At 38.2% G+C, this 14,696-nt stretch overlaps 1 protein-coding gene across 10 annotated transcripts in view; it reads left to right on the top strand.

Moving 5' to 3' along the window:
• The window catches only part of TTLL7 (tubulin tyrosine ligase like 7), a 62,902-nt gene that overhangs the window by 7,916 nt on the left and 40,290 nt on the right, over positions 1-14,696 (top strand). For 8 of the 10 annotated variants that reach the window (XM_064663912.1, XM_064663906.1, XM_064663904.1 and 5 more), the window contains 4 exons: positions 11,774-11,949; positions 12,106-12,237; positions 13,140-13,261; positions 13,959-14,026. In XM_064663912.1, the coding sequence (XP_064519982.1) occupies positions 11,925-11,949; positions 12,106-12,237; positions 13,140-13,261; positions 13,959-14,026 (347 nt within the window). In that variant the 5' untranslated portion in view covers positions 11,774-11,924. Of the gene's footprint in view, positions 1-248; positions 266-11,773; positions 11,950-12,105; positions 12,238-13,139; positions 13,262-13,958; positions 14,027-14,696 lie in introns of those variants that run through there. The other 2 variants (XM_064663909.1, XM_064663908.1) reach the window with 2 other exon arrangements.

The raw sequence follows: 14,696 nt of genomic DNA, 5'->3' as shown, positions 1-14,696 counted from the left end.
AAAGTGGGAAATAATGCATTCTTTTCTTATAGCATGTACCATGCCTTTGTCTTTTCACCCAAAACACAGCGAGAAAATACCTAGAAAGGGTTAAGAAGGAGATCTAAAAAGTGCTAGGGATGGGCTAAGTGGGAAGGAGCTGCTGCTGCAGCCTGTCTTTCCCTGGTGTATCACTGCCTGAAAGGGTATCAGCTCTCAATTATTGATACAAAAATGTTTCCAGAGGGCTGACTCTTCAGATAGTTTCAGCAATGCAACACTAACGGTAGGTGATTTCATTTTGCTACTTCTGCAGAATTCTTTTAAATCTGTTTCCATATTAGTGGGAGGTCCTGGTATGACTGAGTATTCTGCAGTATGTAATCTTGTCAGTTAAATCCATGATGAATAAACATTTTACACTGTTATCTGTAATTTGTGTGCAGAAGAATTTATTATATTATCCTGCCACATGCTGCTTCAAAGGGTTTTTTTTTTTGTTAGGAGTTTTTGTTTGTGTAATTTTCCCCAATTGCTCTCTATTGCAGACTGTGTTAATTTAAATTCATTACCCTCAGTTTGAATGCTTATGCATTCTGTCCACCACATATATTTTTTAGTAAGTTCCTTTTCCAGCATTCTTGCTACTTTTCTTTGTTTTTATGCTCTTTCTCATCTACCCTTTAGCTTGCAGTTTATCTTTCCTTATAACAGAGAACTAGATCCAAGAGCATCTACTGAATGCATTAAATTGTAAAACATTAGTTAGACAAAAATATGCTTCTGGAGAACAGCATAAAATATTTTCCGTGGCAATACATGTTTATGTCACCTGCACAGTAATCCCTGTTTCTGAACATGTGAATCCTACATGAGCTATGAAATATGAAGTGCTGCCTCTAGACAGCAGAGCAGTTCTGCAAGTGATACTGGGAGCTTGTAATCTTTGTCAAGAAAGAGTAATTCAGAGGCAACTCGGTTAGTTTGAGCTGTAGTCTCAAGGTGAGATGAAGGTTTGATTGAAGCGGACTCTAGTTTTGACAGGGATGAGACCAAACGAGTCTGTGTCTTAATTATAGTTCTGAATTGTGTCACCAGCAGATCTGTCCTGGGACTGAAACATTATGATATAAAGTCCACAAAAGTCAATAGAAATATCTATGTTTACTTCACTGGGCCACAGAGAAAATCCTGTTATGCATGGCTTGAACTCATTTACACTATAGACTTGAGACAGATTTTGTACTACGTGTACATATCTTCAAGGTGATGGACTGGGAAATTTCCTGCAGAAAGCTCTTTCTTCCTTTGAGCAATCAAAGGAGCATAAAAAACTGGGAAGAAGTTTCATATTAGTGTTCTGCATCAATAGCCAACTCTGAATCCCAGTTTGTTCTCCTTTTCTTTCTATTTGGTATGTCAATTGTCCTCTCCTTCGTTCTTGTTTCTACTAACACTTCACATTAAACTTTTTTCTGAAAGATTTATTGTCCTGCTTATTAGGTGTGTTGTAACTTTTCCATACCTTTGTATTTATAAATGCCTTTGACTCAACTGGGTACATTTATTTTTTCCTTAATTGTGGTCATCAGGCAAATATACTACTCTCTGGCTACAAAAATTTTTCTGTATCATGAAGGGTATGGAATGTCTGAGAGAGTCAGAAGCACGAAGAATAAACTTTGTAATTTTCAGCCTAAGATAATATGATTTAAAAAAATAGTGTGTGGTTCAGTTCCCAATCACGTTTTGGTTGGCAGTGATGTACATTTTGATGACATAATAAGAAATTATCGTGTTTGTTTCTTTTGAATATTTGAAAACCAGTTAGCTTTGCAGCCAGCATGTATTTCAGGGTATAACTTTATGCCTTTTTGTTTGGTTAAGAATGTACCATTAAAAAATACAAGATTAAAGCAATAAAAAATAAAATGGAGCTCTGCTAAATGAATTTAATATCCCACTGCTCTAGCCTCTGACTGAGGACTTTTGTTTCAGAACATTTCTCAAGTTTAGCTCTTAAGCAACACAGAATCCTTTTTCTTTTTTTTTTTAGTTTAAAAGAAAAGGAAAAAAAAAAAAAGCAATACACAAATGCCAGAGCAAATTGCTTTTAGGTGTTGGTTTTTGGGAGTTGACCAAGATGGATGAGGACAGGACTAACTGTGATATTGTTCCAAACTTGGAATTCTGCTATGATTAAAGCGATGGAGGCAAATAGTCATGCTTAGGGCAGTTATCTCTGGGATTTTGGAGTTATTTGAAATGACATTAGAAGCCACGATGCGACTGTCAGTCTGGTCTCTGCAGCTCAGAGGCAATGTATGATTACTCAAGAAATAAACTGTTGAATACTACAGGCTTTCATCAGTAATGCTGTACTTACCATTCAGAAGGTACGTTATCCTGATCCTACGAGTTCAAATACATGCTGGAAAATTACTTTTCAGTAGGCTATTCTCATGCTTTGTTCTTTTAAGTAAAAACTAAAGCTAGTGTGTGTAAAGTCTGATGCACTTCAGTTTTATCTCTTCTTTTGGGTATTCAGTGTGTTCAATTTAGGGTCAATATTTAAGACATTATTTTTCTAGGCTTTGTGGCCACATGCTGTATTTTTCTACAGGTGAACAGTATATACAAAAATGTTCCTATAGCAGGATGCTGGAGTCTCATCTCTTTACTGATGAGGATAGTGACTCTATTTACATCCCCTACAATGGATAAAAACAGTGTGATACAGAGGGTTTGGAGCCAATCCAGTCTTTTAAAGGAATTGCTATAAATTGGGTCAATTCTAGTTAGAGAAGCTTCTGAGGACTCACATCTGTTTGAAACTGCTGATGTTCTCCTGTTTTCATTTACAAAAATATTTTCAAATCAGTGGTACCCCAGTGAGCCCCAAGTACTAAGCTGTGGGGAGGAAAGCATGTTTTTGTGAAATGTTTTGTAGCTGCTGGCGTTTCTGGTTCATTTATCAGCTCTTTGCAAACTGTTACTAGCACTATTGGTTACAGTAGTCTCAGTGATACTGTAGGCCAACTGTGAATATTTCTGACTGTCACTTATTCTTTTCAGGGTAGAAGTATATGACATAGTCATTAAAATATTAGAGGTCTACCAACACTCATACAAGCACACGAGCGTTGCCAGTGGAGCTGAACAAATGGATTCATAGCTGGAAGTGTCAGGATAATGTGATAAAGAATTTGCTGATTGTGTAAGAGCACCTTTGTTGTACTTTTGTGGTCAAGAAGCCTTTGAGTAGATGTTTCTTGTAAGCGTAAGGAACTTTTTCTTTAACTTATTCAAAGGCTGATTTTTGTCTAACATTTGCACCTTGGGTGCTGAAACTGCAGGCTAATGTCTGCCAATTTGTATTTCAGGCTGCTGTGGGAGTGTCTCCCTTGTTGCTAAACTGGCAAACATTGTTATGTTGCAGCGTGTGAATGAGGATGATGTCATCCTCAATCAGCATTGTTGTGGGCTGTATGATGACTGCAGTCCATGTCTAGAGATGCTAAAATGGATCTATGAATCGTAGGCCTATAAAATACAAGATGAAACAGGGCAGACCATGTAGGGCTAAGGTGTGGCTCTTGTGATACACAGAGATCTGTAGAAGTAAATTTTAACCATATTTGTGTTCTTGTGTCCCTGAGCTTGATGCTGTTTTCACACTAAGCCAATGCTGCCAGCTTGTCACAGAGGAGAGAAAATTGGATGTGTGAGGGGGAACTGTCTAAAGATATCTTTTTCTTTATTTTCTTTCTCCAGATCCTTAGTAAGTCTCTCCCCTAAGGTCTACTTATAATATAATAAATCACTGCAAACATATCAGCTTTATTAAAGGATTAGTGCTTTTTCTGTTATAACAGCAGAGTTGTCTCAGTATATGTAAAATGATAAATTGTTCTATCTTGTAGATCCCTAAGACCTCTAGCTCTTGCTAGAGAAATAAATCTTTTGAGAAGTGGATGATAAAGAAAGGAGTAGCATAATTCCAGCAGTGATTGGTGTGTGGTGTACAGAATTTAAAGCACACTGTGATAGCTATTGGTGTATGTTGACACACTGCAATGAAGAGCATGGATGACAGAGATGACAGAGCAGAGATGTTCCCACAGGTGCCACAACTCAAATTCCTTCCGAACTCTCTCGTTTACCCTTTCCCCTCCCAAACCCACATTGTCACTGTCACATCTCAATATTTCTGTTCAGGTAACCATTCCTGCACATTGTCAGCTCTGGTCCTTCCAGCAGTGGCCTGGCTATCTCAGCAGGAGAGCCCTTGGAGCCAGCACGGCTTCCTGCTCTGGGTCCTCAGGGCAGATCACACCAGGGGCTTGGGCTCTCTGCTTTAAAGGGAATGCTTCATTTGAGGGGACAGGGCTCCAGCCCTGCATGGGCTCCAGCTGTCCTGCTGCTCAGCCTGCAGAGCTACTGTGGCCAGTGTGCTCTGATGCAGCGTGTGTTTCCAGGCTGAACATGCCTGGATCACACCAAATGAAGCTGCAATCGTTGTATAGAATGTAATATAAATATACACACAACCATCAGATATAATAGATAAAACGTGTAATGTATGTTATATATATATATTAAATGGTTGTATATAATGATTCTATAATAAATAGAGATGCGTTTTCCATTCAGCAATGTTCAGTGGAATTTACTGTGATCAGGGGCTAGGAATACTTTATGTTCCAGAGTTGGTGAAATGCTGTCCTGCTGACAGATTTATGGTGTTATCCCCACTGAAGTGGGGAACAGTAGTACAAGACCCATGCATTGTCTATGCTTTTTGCTGGCAGAGAGTACAATGTGAAAGCTGATATTTTTTTTAGCAGCAAGTGACAGAGGTATGTATTTTCTGAATTTCAGATTTTACTATATAAAAACATGGTTATGCTTGCTTGTTTGGACTATTTTGTCAATATTTTTCCTTGCCATTGTGAATGCTAAATAATGTTTATTTAAAGTTCCCTGCACTTTATTTTTGAATTATTGATTTGTAAGTCATGCAAGTTCTTTTCTCTTGTCAATTAATATATTTTCTATGTTTTACTGAACAAGTGAAAGATTCAAGCCTTATCCTTTTACTGCAGTCTTCTAATTTGGTTTCACTTTCTTTGATGGCCCTCTTTCAATATTGAGAGCATAAATATGAAACTCTATAGTACTCAATTTTCTAACAGTCTGAAATACATTATCACATTAGAAAAGGCTTTTGAAGGATGAGAATGAGCTAACAGATAGTCACATTGTGGGCTCTGCTATGAAAGACAGTTTGGAGGTCATTTTTTAAACAGAAAATCAATCTTCAGCTTTGAAACATTTGACATTGATTTAAATTTGGCCAGTGATTTGAAGTTTCCTTTTGGGAAATGGATGAATGCAAAAAGAAGTAATATTACTCCAAGACAACACTGAAAAGAAAAAAAATTGCTCAATTCTGATCTCTGTATATTGTGAGTAGAAAATGATTAATGCCTGTGAAACTCAGATGTGAAACTTCTACCATCTTAACAGCTTCCAATACATTTCCTGTTTTCTGAGTTGGGGAATCTATACTTATCATTTCATAGACCTTTTGTGATATGAAACAATGAAAACATTCCATGCAAAGCTGTGAAGTGCAAAGTCAGGAAAAGCCCAAAGAACTACCAGTGCAGAGCTCCCGAGGCTCTGTGCTGCTGGGTGTGGCTGAGCCTCTGAGCTGGCTCGGAAGGGTCAGCTCCTCAAGGCTCCAGCCATTTGAGATGACACACCTTTTACAGTCCCCAGCAAAAGGCACAGGGTCACAACTGTGGTGCACACTCTGCTTTGCATGGGGCTTGGAAGGGAGACTGGAAGGGTCAGGATGGTTTGTGCTTTCAGTATTGCTAACTAGGTGGTGTTGAGTCATGTCTGATGTATGGCCTGTGTTGCAGAAGAGATGACTAATTCTGGGGCCTTTACTGCCTGGGCTCTGGAATGGCTGTTGGGAGGTTAAACTCACACTAAATGTAGCCTGTGGGCTCAGAGGCAGAGTGCTGTTACCATAGCTTGGCTTGGCTGGTTTGTTTGGTAGCTCAGGGAAAAGTTGGAACTTTTAGAAATGCTGGCCATTCAGATAACCTAGTTCAGAGAATCATTCTACAGAACTGCATGATTCAAAAGAAGTTGTGTAAATCATGCTTGTTTGTATTCCTTTGTAGCTTGTAGTTGTCCATTTAGCAAACCAAGCACCTGAGAACTCCATGCATTCACTGTATCTGAAAGAACTGCTCAGTATACATCTCATCTCATCTCATCTCATTTCATGGTGAGAATGAAGGATGTTGGCATTAATAGATTTCATTTGACTTCAGAATATTTTGAACCAAACCCTAATTATGTGCAATTTTAAGCCAGTTGACAGATAGCCTTTTAAAAACAAGCTTGTAACTTTGACATATCAAGCCTCAAAATGAGAATTGGTTTTTGCATTTAGAATTTCTCTGTAAGAGTGAGAACTTGCCACCAAATTGTTCTTTGAGCATGTAACAATAAATCTGGTTGCTATGCTTGCTTGTAGCAGGAACACTTCAACATACATTTTATCAGGACATATATTAATAAAATCCTGAAAGTGTGTGAGACTTCTAATTGTGCAGTTTCATTACTGAAAATTGTTATTGCCTTGCTGAGGCTGGTACTGAGAAAGGCATTTTTCTCTATCATAATTTTTGTTAATTTCTTAATCTCATTGTGGATCTGAATTTTATATGTTAATTCCAGATCAACAGTAGATTATAGTCTTGCATAATTGTAATAAATAGCAAACCCCTTGCTACAGTGTATCCAAACTTCCACATTCTAAGATCTAAGGGACCAAAAAACTTTATTATCTAGAATAGAGTGAAAAAAACCAGAACTCAGATGTTTACTAGGTCAATGCTCTGAAGACTATTTTCACTTCTTTCTTTTTCACGTTTCTGTGAAATTTTTGTTATTTTGATTTTCCAGCTAATTGCAGAGTGGGGATTGCAGCTCTGTGATGTTGTCTGTCCCACCTATGGTCACCTGCCAAGTTCTGTAACTGTGTCCTCAGTGCGTCTCCATTTCACAATGAAAGCTCCTTATGTCAGGAGCTTTGAGGATTTCTTTCCAGCCACTGCATTTCCAGCCACTGGTGACAGCACTGGGTAAATTGTACTGATGGGCTCAGAGGAAAGCAGTCTGCTGGTTTTAAAATCTATTCTAAAATATTCCACAGTGATTATTTATCTGTACCCAAATAATGCAGGGAATTAAAAAAAACCTCCTGGCAATCTATTTTTTGTAGTATTTCACCTAGGTAAATAGGAAGATACTTGAGAAATGTTAGTTGTCTTTGAGAGGTCTTGTCATATGTACCATGGCTTAAGGTCTGAAGTCATGTTTTCAGATCATGTATGTGAAGTTAAGCACATGCTTAGTCCATGGAGCCTTTTAAACTGGCCACCAGTAGTGTCACAAGAGCTTAGAAGAAAGGAAGAAGTTCACATTAAAAACAGCACATTGAATGACAGAGTGTTGTCTCTGTTTTGGAACATGGAGTATTTGATAGTAGGTGATTGTACCATTCTTAATGCTTAAATCTATTAGACTAAAGCCATTTTAAATGTGCAATCCAGTATCTTTTTGTTAGGGTACACAGTAGTAGTTTCATAGTTACTGGTATGATCCAAGTTAGGTTGAAGAATCTCATTGACTTCTTTGGAATAGATTCTCAAGTTGCACTCCTTTATTTTCAGTTTGAATTTTACTCTCCATTCCCTTTTTTGACCTGATGTAATTAACCTTTTTCTGCGATGCTTACTTTTTGGCAAAAACAAAACCAAACAAAAACCTGGGGTCTAATGGCCTGCAATTCCTATTTAGAGATGAAAAATCATCTTTTCAGCTCCCTACTGCATCAAGATGTAAAGAGAAGGAGCGTGGAAGGCAGAGGTTACTCGTGAGGAGTCTGGTGCAAAGAACAGGAAATAAGAGGGGTTTGTTAAAAAATACTTGTAGATAATCGAGGAATTTTTTCCAGGCAATTTCCTAACTTATGTTTCCTTACACTTTGTGTAACAGCACAAAATACTCTTAGTTTTTAATTTTCTGTAATATGTTACAACTTGTTATCAAGGAAACAGGGATCATTCCATTAACTATGAAACCACTTCTTCCCACTGTCCTGTGCTCTTTACTGAGGCACCTTTGTATCTTGCTCAGACTGTTCCCTTAGATGGACTCAGGCATCTGCTTTGGTCTCTGTGTGCAACATTTCCCTCCCCAACAAGAGTATCCTGCTTCTCCTGTCCCTGGAGGAAGAAAGATCCTTTTTTCTTTTCTTTTTTCTCTTCTGTCACTTTCTAGGACAGGATTGTGTGCAATGTATCTCTCCTCCTGGCACTCTCACACCTTTGCCAGGCAGCTGTAAAGATAACATCTCATCTTTTTTTTCCCTGTAGAGCACTTTTAGTCAAAGTGGTTGTTTATATAAGAATGTGCTAACCTGAGGAAGATGCATTCGTTTCTTCTTCACAAATCTTTCTCCATTTATAGATTAACCATTTTTGTTCAGCTACCCTTGAATCTGTGTGGTTGAGCAACAAACCTTTACCAATTTATGTGTATCAGGATTTCAGCAGAGAAATGGGATATGCAGCAGGAACTGCAATCCTTTTCTCTCTGAGTGTGAATTCAGAGATTTCTGACAGCGGACTTGCTCCACAAGTCCCAGTTTGAAAACAGAACACTTTCTTCTATATTATTAAAAGCAATCTCTTAGAAACAAGCCTTTCAGGTAGACTCCTAGTGAGATATGCCTCTACACTGCTGTAGCTGAAAACAGGTTATGGGTTGTGCTTATTTTATAAGTAAAAACTTGTCACAGCTGTAAGAACTGACTCAGAATTCCATGTACTCATAACCTGACAGTGCTGCTGTGCATGATGCAGGTGAGTCCTGCTCTGAGCTGTGCCTTGTAACTGCCAATTCCATCAGGTGGCAGAGGCTCCCCACAGAGTGTGTGCTCCAAGTCTTTTCCTTCAGCTGTGCTCTGACCTAGGAGTAGGGCTGGACAATAATAACAAATCAAGAAAAGGTGCCTGGGGAGGACCTGGGTCAGAGGACGAAGTAACTCTGGAGTGATTTCTGCTGTATAGAATTCAAAAAGAGAGTGAGAAAGATGTGTAGGAGCTTGTGGCTGCCAGGGCCTGTGCCCTGCAATGTTGCATGGCAGTGCTCTGTCAGAGTGGGCCCCTGTCCTTCCAGCTCTCCCCCCTCAGCAGCAGCCCTTCATCTGCTGCTCTCAGAGATGTCCTCCTCTCTTCCAAGTGACCCGTTCCTCCAGTTAGAGAACTGCTCAGCTAAAGGGGAGTTTGAGGAACAGTTGCAGTTTACCTGGAAAGATTGCAGCTTCCTCAGAAGGCTGGTGTTAGGTTTTCTTGCTGCAGAATTGGAATTTCCCACTACTGTGCTGCTGGGGACATAGAAAGCATGGAGGTCTAAACAGGGCCAAGTCTGCTGCTGCCATGGCTTAGTGTGCAATTCCCAGGTGGTGCTTTGGGTAGTGTATCCCCCCAGATGGGCTGCAGTGTCTCTCATCTGTCACTTGACATGGTGGGAAGAAAAGCTGAAACTGTCCCATTTCATTGGGCTTGTACTTGCCCTTTGGAAAGGGACAAAGAGAAGGGCTGTATCCTATGTAAATATTTTTGAAAACTCCTGATTTAGAACTGCTGGTATTTTGGTATTCGGTTAAATGGTTGTTTGGAGATGGGCTACTGAAGAGAAGTGAAGCAGTTGTAAAACAATTTTGAATTATTATATGAAAGTTTAAGGCAGAATACAGTTTAACTTTATTAGTATGGGACAGTGCTTGTGAAAAGTGAAAATCCTAGACTAAGGTTTAATACAGAGTACAGTCCCATTGCTTCGTTTTCCATATGGCTGAACTACAAATTGTCCATAGAATACTCTAAAGCTGACCATAAATCTTTGCTTTCAGCTCATGTATGTGCTAAAAAGTTGACTGGTTGAAAGTCACAGACCCTGAGTGTTGGTACATTCTATTTATATACTAGAGAGTATTCTTAAAAGAATAGAATAGTTTCTATGTAAAGAAAAGCAGTAATTCAGCAATGTGGTGCAGTTCAGAGCCTTCAGAATACAGTGTGTTATAGTAACCCTAGGCAGATAGTTTTCTTTGACTGTGAGCTGAATGAAAGCTCTATGAGGTGCTTGCTTTTTATTAGCATCTCATAGCTTGTTAATCATGCTGCATTAGTAAAGGGCTGGTGTTTCTCACAGTGAAATGTTAGTCCTCCTAGCATTCTTCCAAATTTGTTTAAAGTTTTTAGTCAGTACAGCAAAGAAACAACTGGCAGGCATTTGAGTCTGTGCATGGGAGTCCTTAGTTGGCTAACAGACGTACTTCAGTGTTATTCCCAGGAACTCAACGTGGCTTGTACTCTGATGGTATTCTTAGCCTGAGAGACAGATAACATGCAATAGCCAGTGACTCACTGTGCCCAGCACTGCCTTTCCTTCACAGTGGTTTTAAGGAGGATGAATGCTTTGCTTTCCCATCTCTGTGTCTAATTTTAGTCTGCCAGCAGGCTGGAGGACTTTCAGGCCACCTTCTTGGATAATGTCATCCAAAACATTAAAACTTCAAAATGGCTGGGTGTTACTGCTGTGCTGGCTGACATTGTATCTGGGTATAAAACATCCCCTCTTCTTACTTTGGGGGTAAATGCACATGCTCCACTAAGTGGACATGAGGGATATTTGGTCATCTTGTTACAAAGCACATTTTGGCTCCTGGTACATTTCTGGCAGTCATAATAGAACCGTAATCTGTTCTTTTTATCCTTTTGTGTTAATGGACTGCCAAGGGGAAATGTCTGTCTTGAAAGGAAGTAAGATCTTACAGCTCAAAATATCTGCTTTTATGGTTTCTTACCAAGTGTGTGACTTGTCCAGAACATACTTGCATCTCTTCTCTCTCTGTCATGTGTATACACACACAGACAGGCACAAATTAAAAATGAAGATTTATAAGTAATGTTTTGGTAATTTTGCTAATGCACATCTTATCCAGTATTATGACCAATCATAAGTCATGGCTGAATTTGACTTTCCTGTAATTTTCTGCTATTTATAGCAGAAGAAATTCCTTGTGCTCTTTTAAATAAGTTTTGCAATCACTAAAAGGAGCAATAATGTAAAGCTAGTGTAAGGAACTTAGGCTACACATATAAATGCAGAAAAGAAATGAAAGCATTGAAAAACCAGTGACATATTGTGTATGTTTTGAACACTCCTAGATTTTTTTGAGGCAGCCTGCCAAAGACAGTGTTTGTTTCCTTGCAGACTTTGGTATAACAGCGCCGCATGCCCCAAGTCATGTAGCAGTGTGTTCAGAAGTGCTTTATTCCTGAGCTTTTTCCTGATATTTCAACCCATTCATTGAGCTTTGTGGACTTAGAAATTGGCAGTATTGATTGAATTCAGTGTTACTTATTTGCATGTCCAAAATCTCCCATACCCAAATGAAAATCGGAAGATAAGATAATATAATTTCATTTTGAAAATTAATATGCAAATGATTTTTCCCAGAAAGAAAACAATTGCATTGTAATGAACAAAGTTTTGTATGTACAATAACTTGATCAATCTTTCAAAATAAGCAACTCTTTATACTTGTTATTAAAAGTGTTTCCATATTTAGTTTTCTGCTGTTTATTTTTTCAGGATTTCTCTATAACAAAGTCTCTCTTACGTTTTCTTAACGCAGATATCTATCCATTCCAGAGCTAATTTTTGCTACAACCAGAGACTGAAATGGCATGACTGGAGTTTTAAGTAATTTGAGTTTGACAGTTTCACCATTTTCTAAGAACTTGGAGCAGAATTTGAACTCTACTTCTGCGCTGTCCTAGGTTATAATGCCGTCCTTTTCCAATGAGGGAGGTATGACAGTCTTGAATTTTTAATATAACCTATTAATTATTCAGTATAGTTGTACCTCTAAATTGTGATGAGGTACATTTTTTTTTAGTTTTAGTTCATTTGTGTATGTTAGTTGAGATATAAAAATGTTGATAGTTGCAACATTATTTTTCAAAGATAACCGTGGAACTGATCCTCTGACTTTGAGTTCACAACTACCCTATCAAGGCACAACTAAAAGAAAAGTCAGAAAGAAGAAGAACAATGGAGCCATCACTGCAAACATCGCTGGCACAAAATATGAAATTGGTAGGAAGCTACATATTTTGTTTTCATCCTAATAGCCATTGATGTGAGCGAATTACTAAGTCATGGAGTGAACTAACAGACTTTGCATCAAGCTGACAGTGAGACATTTCCAAAGGAGTGTATTTTGTAAGAAACCTGGAGTTTTCTTGTAACATTGAATTCATAGCTTTGAGCACTGTGCATCTGTTAATCCCCATTTGTTACTCAGGGAAGGGCCTTGAAAGGTAAAAACTTAAGTAATCAAGAAGGCTGTGGAAGAGCCCTCTATATATGTGTTATATATGTGTTTGGAAGTCTCCTTAATATGAAAGTTAAGGAGACTTCCTTAATGAACAGTGTAAATTTAAATACTCTAATTATAACACAGAGGCTTTTCAATAAAATCTGCTACTGTTTTGTATTTTCATGCTTGGTGCTAAAACCTTGTTTCCTACAATCAGAGTTATGTATGGCACATAATCAGTCTTTTTTCTTTTTTAATTAAAATAATGCATGCATTTGCTTTGGAAACTACTGCAGCTGGACTAAGGAGGCATTCTTGTCCCTATGTGCACTGACACTTATAGGCATCACTGTTTTAAAATTAACTCATGTCATAACCATGATTAAGTCTGACTGCTGTACGAGTGGACTTTAGCCAGATGCCTGGGGAATACGCTGAGGCTTTTGTCAGTTCCCATAGTGGTTGTGCTCTGACTCCTGCCTCTGTGCAAGGTGCTGTAACATTTTAATGGCAGGTTTGCAATAGGCTGATATTGCAAGATAGATAGCTTGCATGCTAACATTGTTCTCAGACAAAGGGTCATATATTGGAAGTGCTTAAAATCTTGGTTTTTTAAATTTTGAAAATTAATCTATTTTACAGTTTCAAAATAGTCCCTATGTATGTGATTTCTCCGTAGTACGTATAGTCATAAAAGAAATGGGATTTGAGAAAACACCTGATGAAGATGAAACAGCCAATCTTATCTGGAGTGATTGTGCTGTGCAGCAAGAGAAGATTGCTGAGCTGCGGAACTATCAGGTAGAGGAGTTTTTTGGGAGTTCACATTTGGGACATGTTTCAGTAAACTGCTTCCCTCTGAAATATTCAGTAATGTGTCAGTGCTCCATTTCACTGGTGTGGAGGGCAAAGAAACCCCACAAAACACAACCAGCCAGGCTCAGTGAGGCTGTACCACTGCATGTCTTAAAATCCTGTTCTCTTTCCCAGAGTTATTTGTTCATACCACTTGGAATCTGGTGTTGAAATATTTGGGGCTGTTCTTTCATGTTTTGTCTGCCAGCTGGGGGTGTTGTGAATATCAGAGTTTGAAAGAAGATGCAAAACTTCATGTATAAGTATCTCATAAGCTTTTAAGCAGTAAGTTAACAACCAGAGCTCTCTCCACAGTTTCTGTGAATAAATAATTTGGTTTCTTTACCGTTAGTTTGTGATAGCATTCTTTGTTCCTAGATAGCTTGGTGAATAAGGGTATGATAGTCTCATGTATGAAATGAAATCAATAGGCACTTATGTTGATGGAGGAGAATACAACTTACAGCATCTTTACTATTGCTAAGAATATGTAGTATAATGTAAGATATTATCTTAAATAATTTAGATTTAATACTAATTATTTTTGTCTGAGCATGCAGTTGAATGTTTTAAATGATTGTATTAGGTATACCAGAAAAACTAGAAAGTATCAACCAGCTTTCTTTTTTTTCTACTTCCTCAGAGAATCAACCATTTTCCAGGAATGGGAGAGATATGCAGAAAGGATTTTCTGGCAAGAAACATGACTAAGTAATATTTCTTTTAATATTAAGAAGTTTTCCAGCTATAGTATTTAATGCAATACAATATGGAACTCTTGCTTGTAAAGTTAGTTCATTTTTACTAAAAAACTGTGAGAGGACCAAGAATAATTTCCAAAGTTGTTTAATAACTTTTGCTTTGGTCCTGGATCTGTAGTATTGGAGTGGGCTACTGTATCTCTCCAATTGACTTCAATGGAAAATGATGTGGGTTCAGTTCTCTGTCTACACATTGAAGAATGTAGGTGAGCCTTGAATTATTGTACAATAAACTTAATCCATAATACACCCAGCTATATATCCTATAGTGGTGGAACAGAAAAATAACTAGTATGTGGATGGATAGTGAATCTGGAATCCTGTGCAGTGTGCTCTAGGATAGCCCTGCTTGAGCAGGGAGGTTGGACCAGATGACCAAAGGTGAAGCATCTTATTGTTTATATAAAAAGTAAGTCAGTGAGGCTCATTTGTCCAATTACATGTTCCCACTATAGTGGAGTAACTGGCTTCTGAGGAATTATCCTCACTGGGAATCTGTGAGCAAGACCTGTAAGAAAACAATACTAAATAATGATTTGACAGCCTGAAAATAAGGAAAACTTTGGGGATAAATATGTGTCAGTATTTTGGTTATTCTAATCTAAATTAGTTTGAAGAGC

This window comes from Pseudopipra pipra, chromosome 9 (genome assembly GCF_036250125.1).
Source record: "Pseudopipra pipra isolate bDixPip1 chromosome 9, bDixPip1.hap1, whole genome shotgun sequence".
NCBI lineage: Eukaryota > Metazoa > Chordata > Aves > Passeriformes > Pipridae > Pseudopipra > Pseudopipra pipra.
The sequence above is the reverse complement of the archived record's forward strand: the minus strand, read 5'-3'. Positions and strand labels throughout refer to the sequence as shown.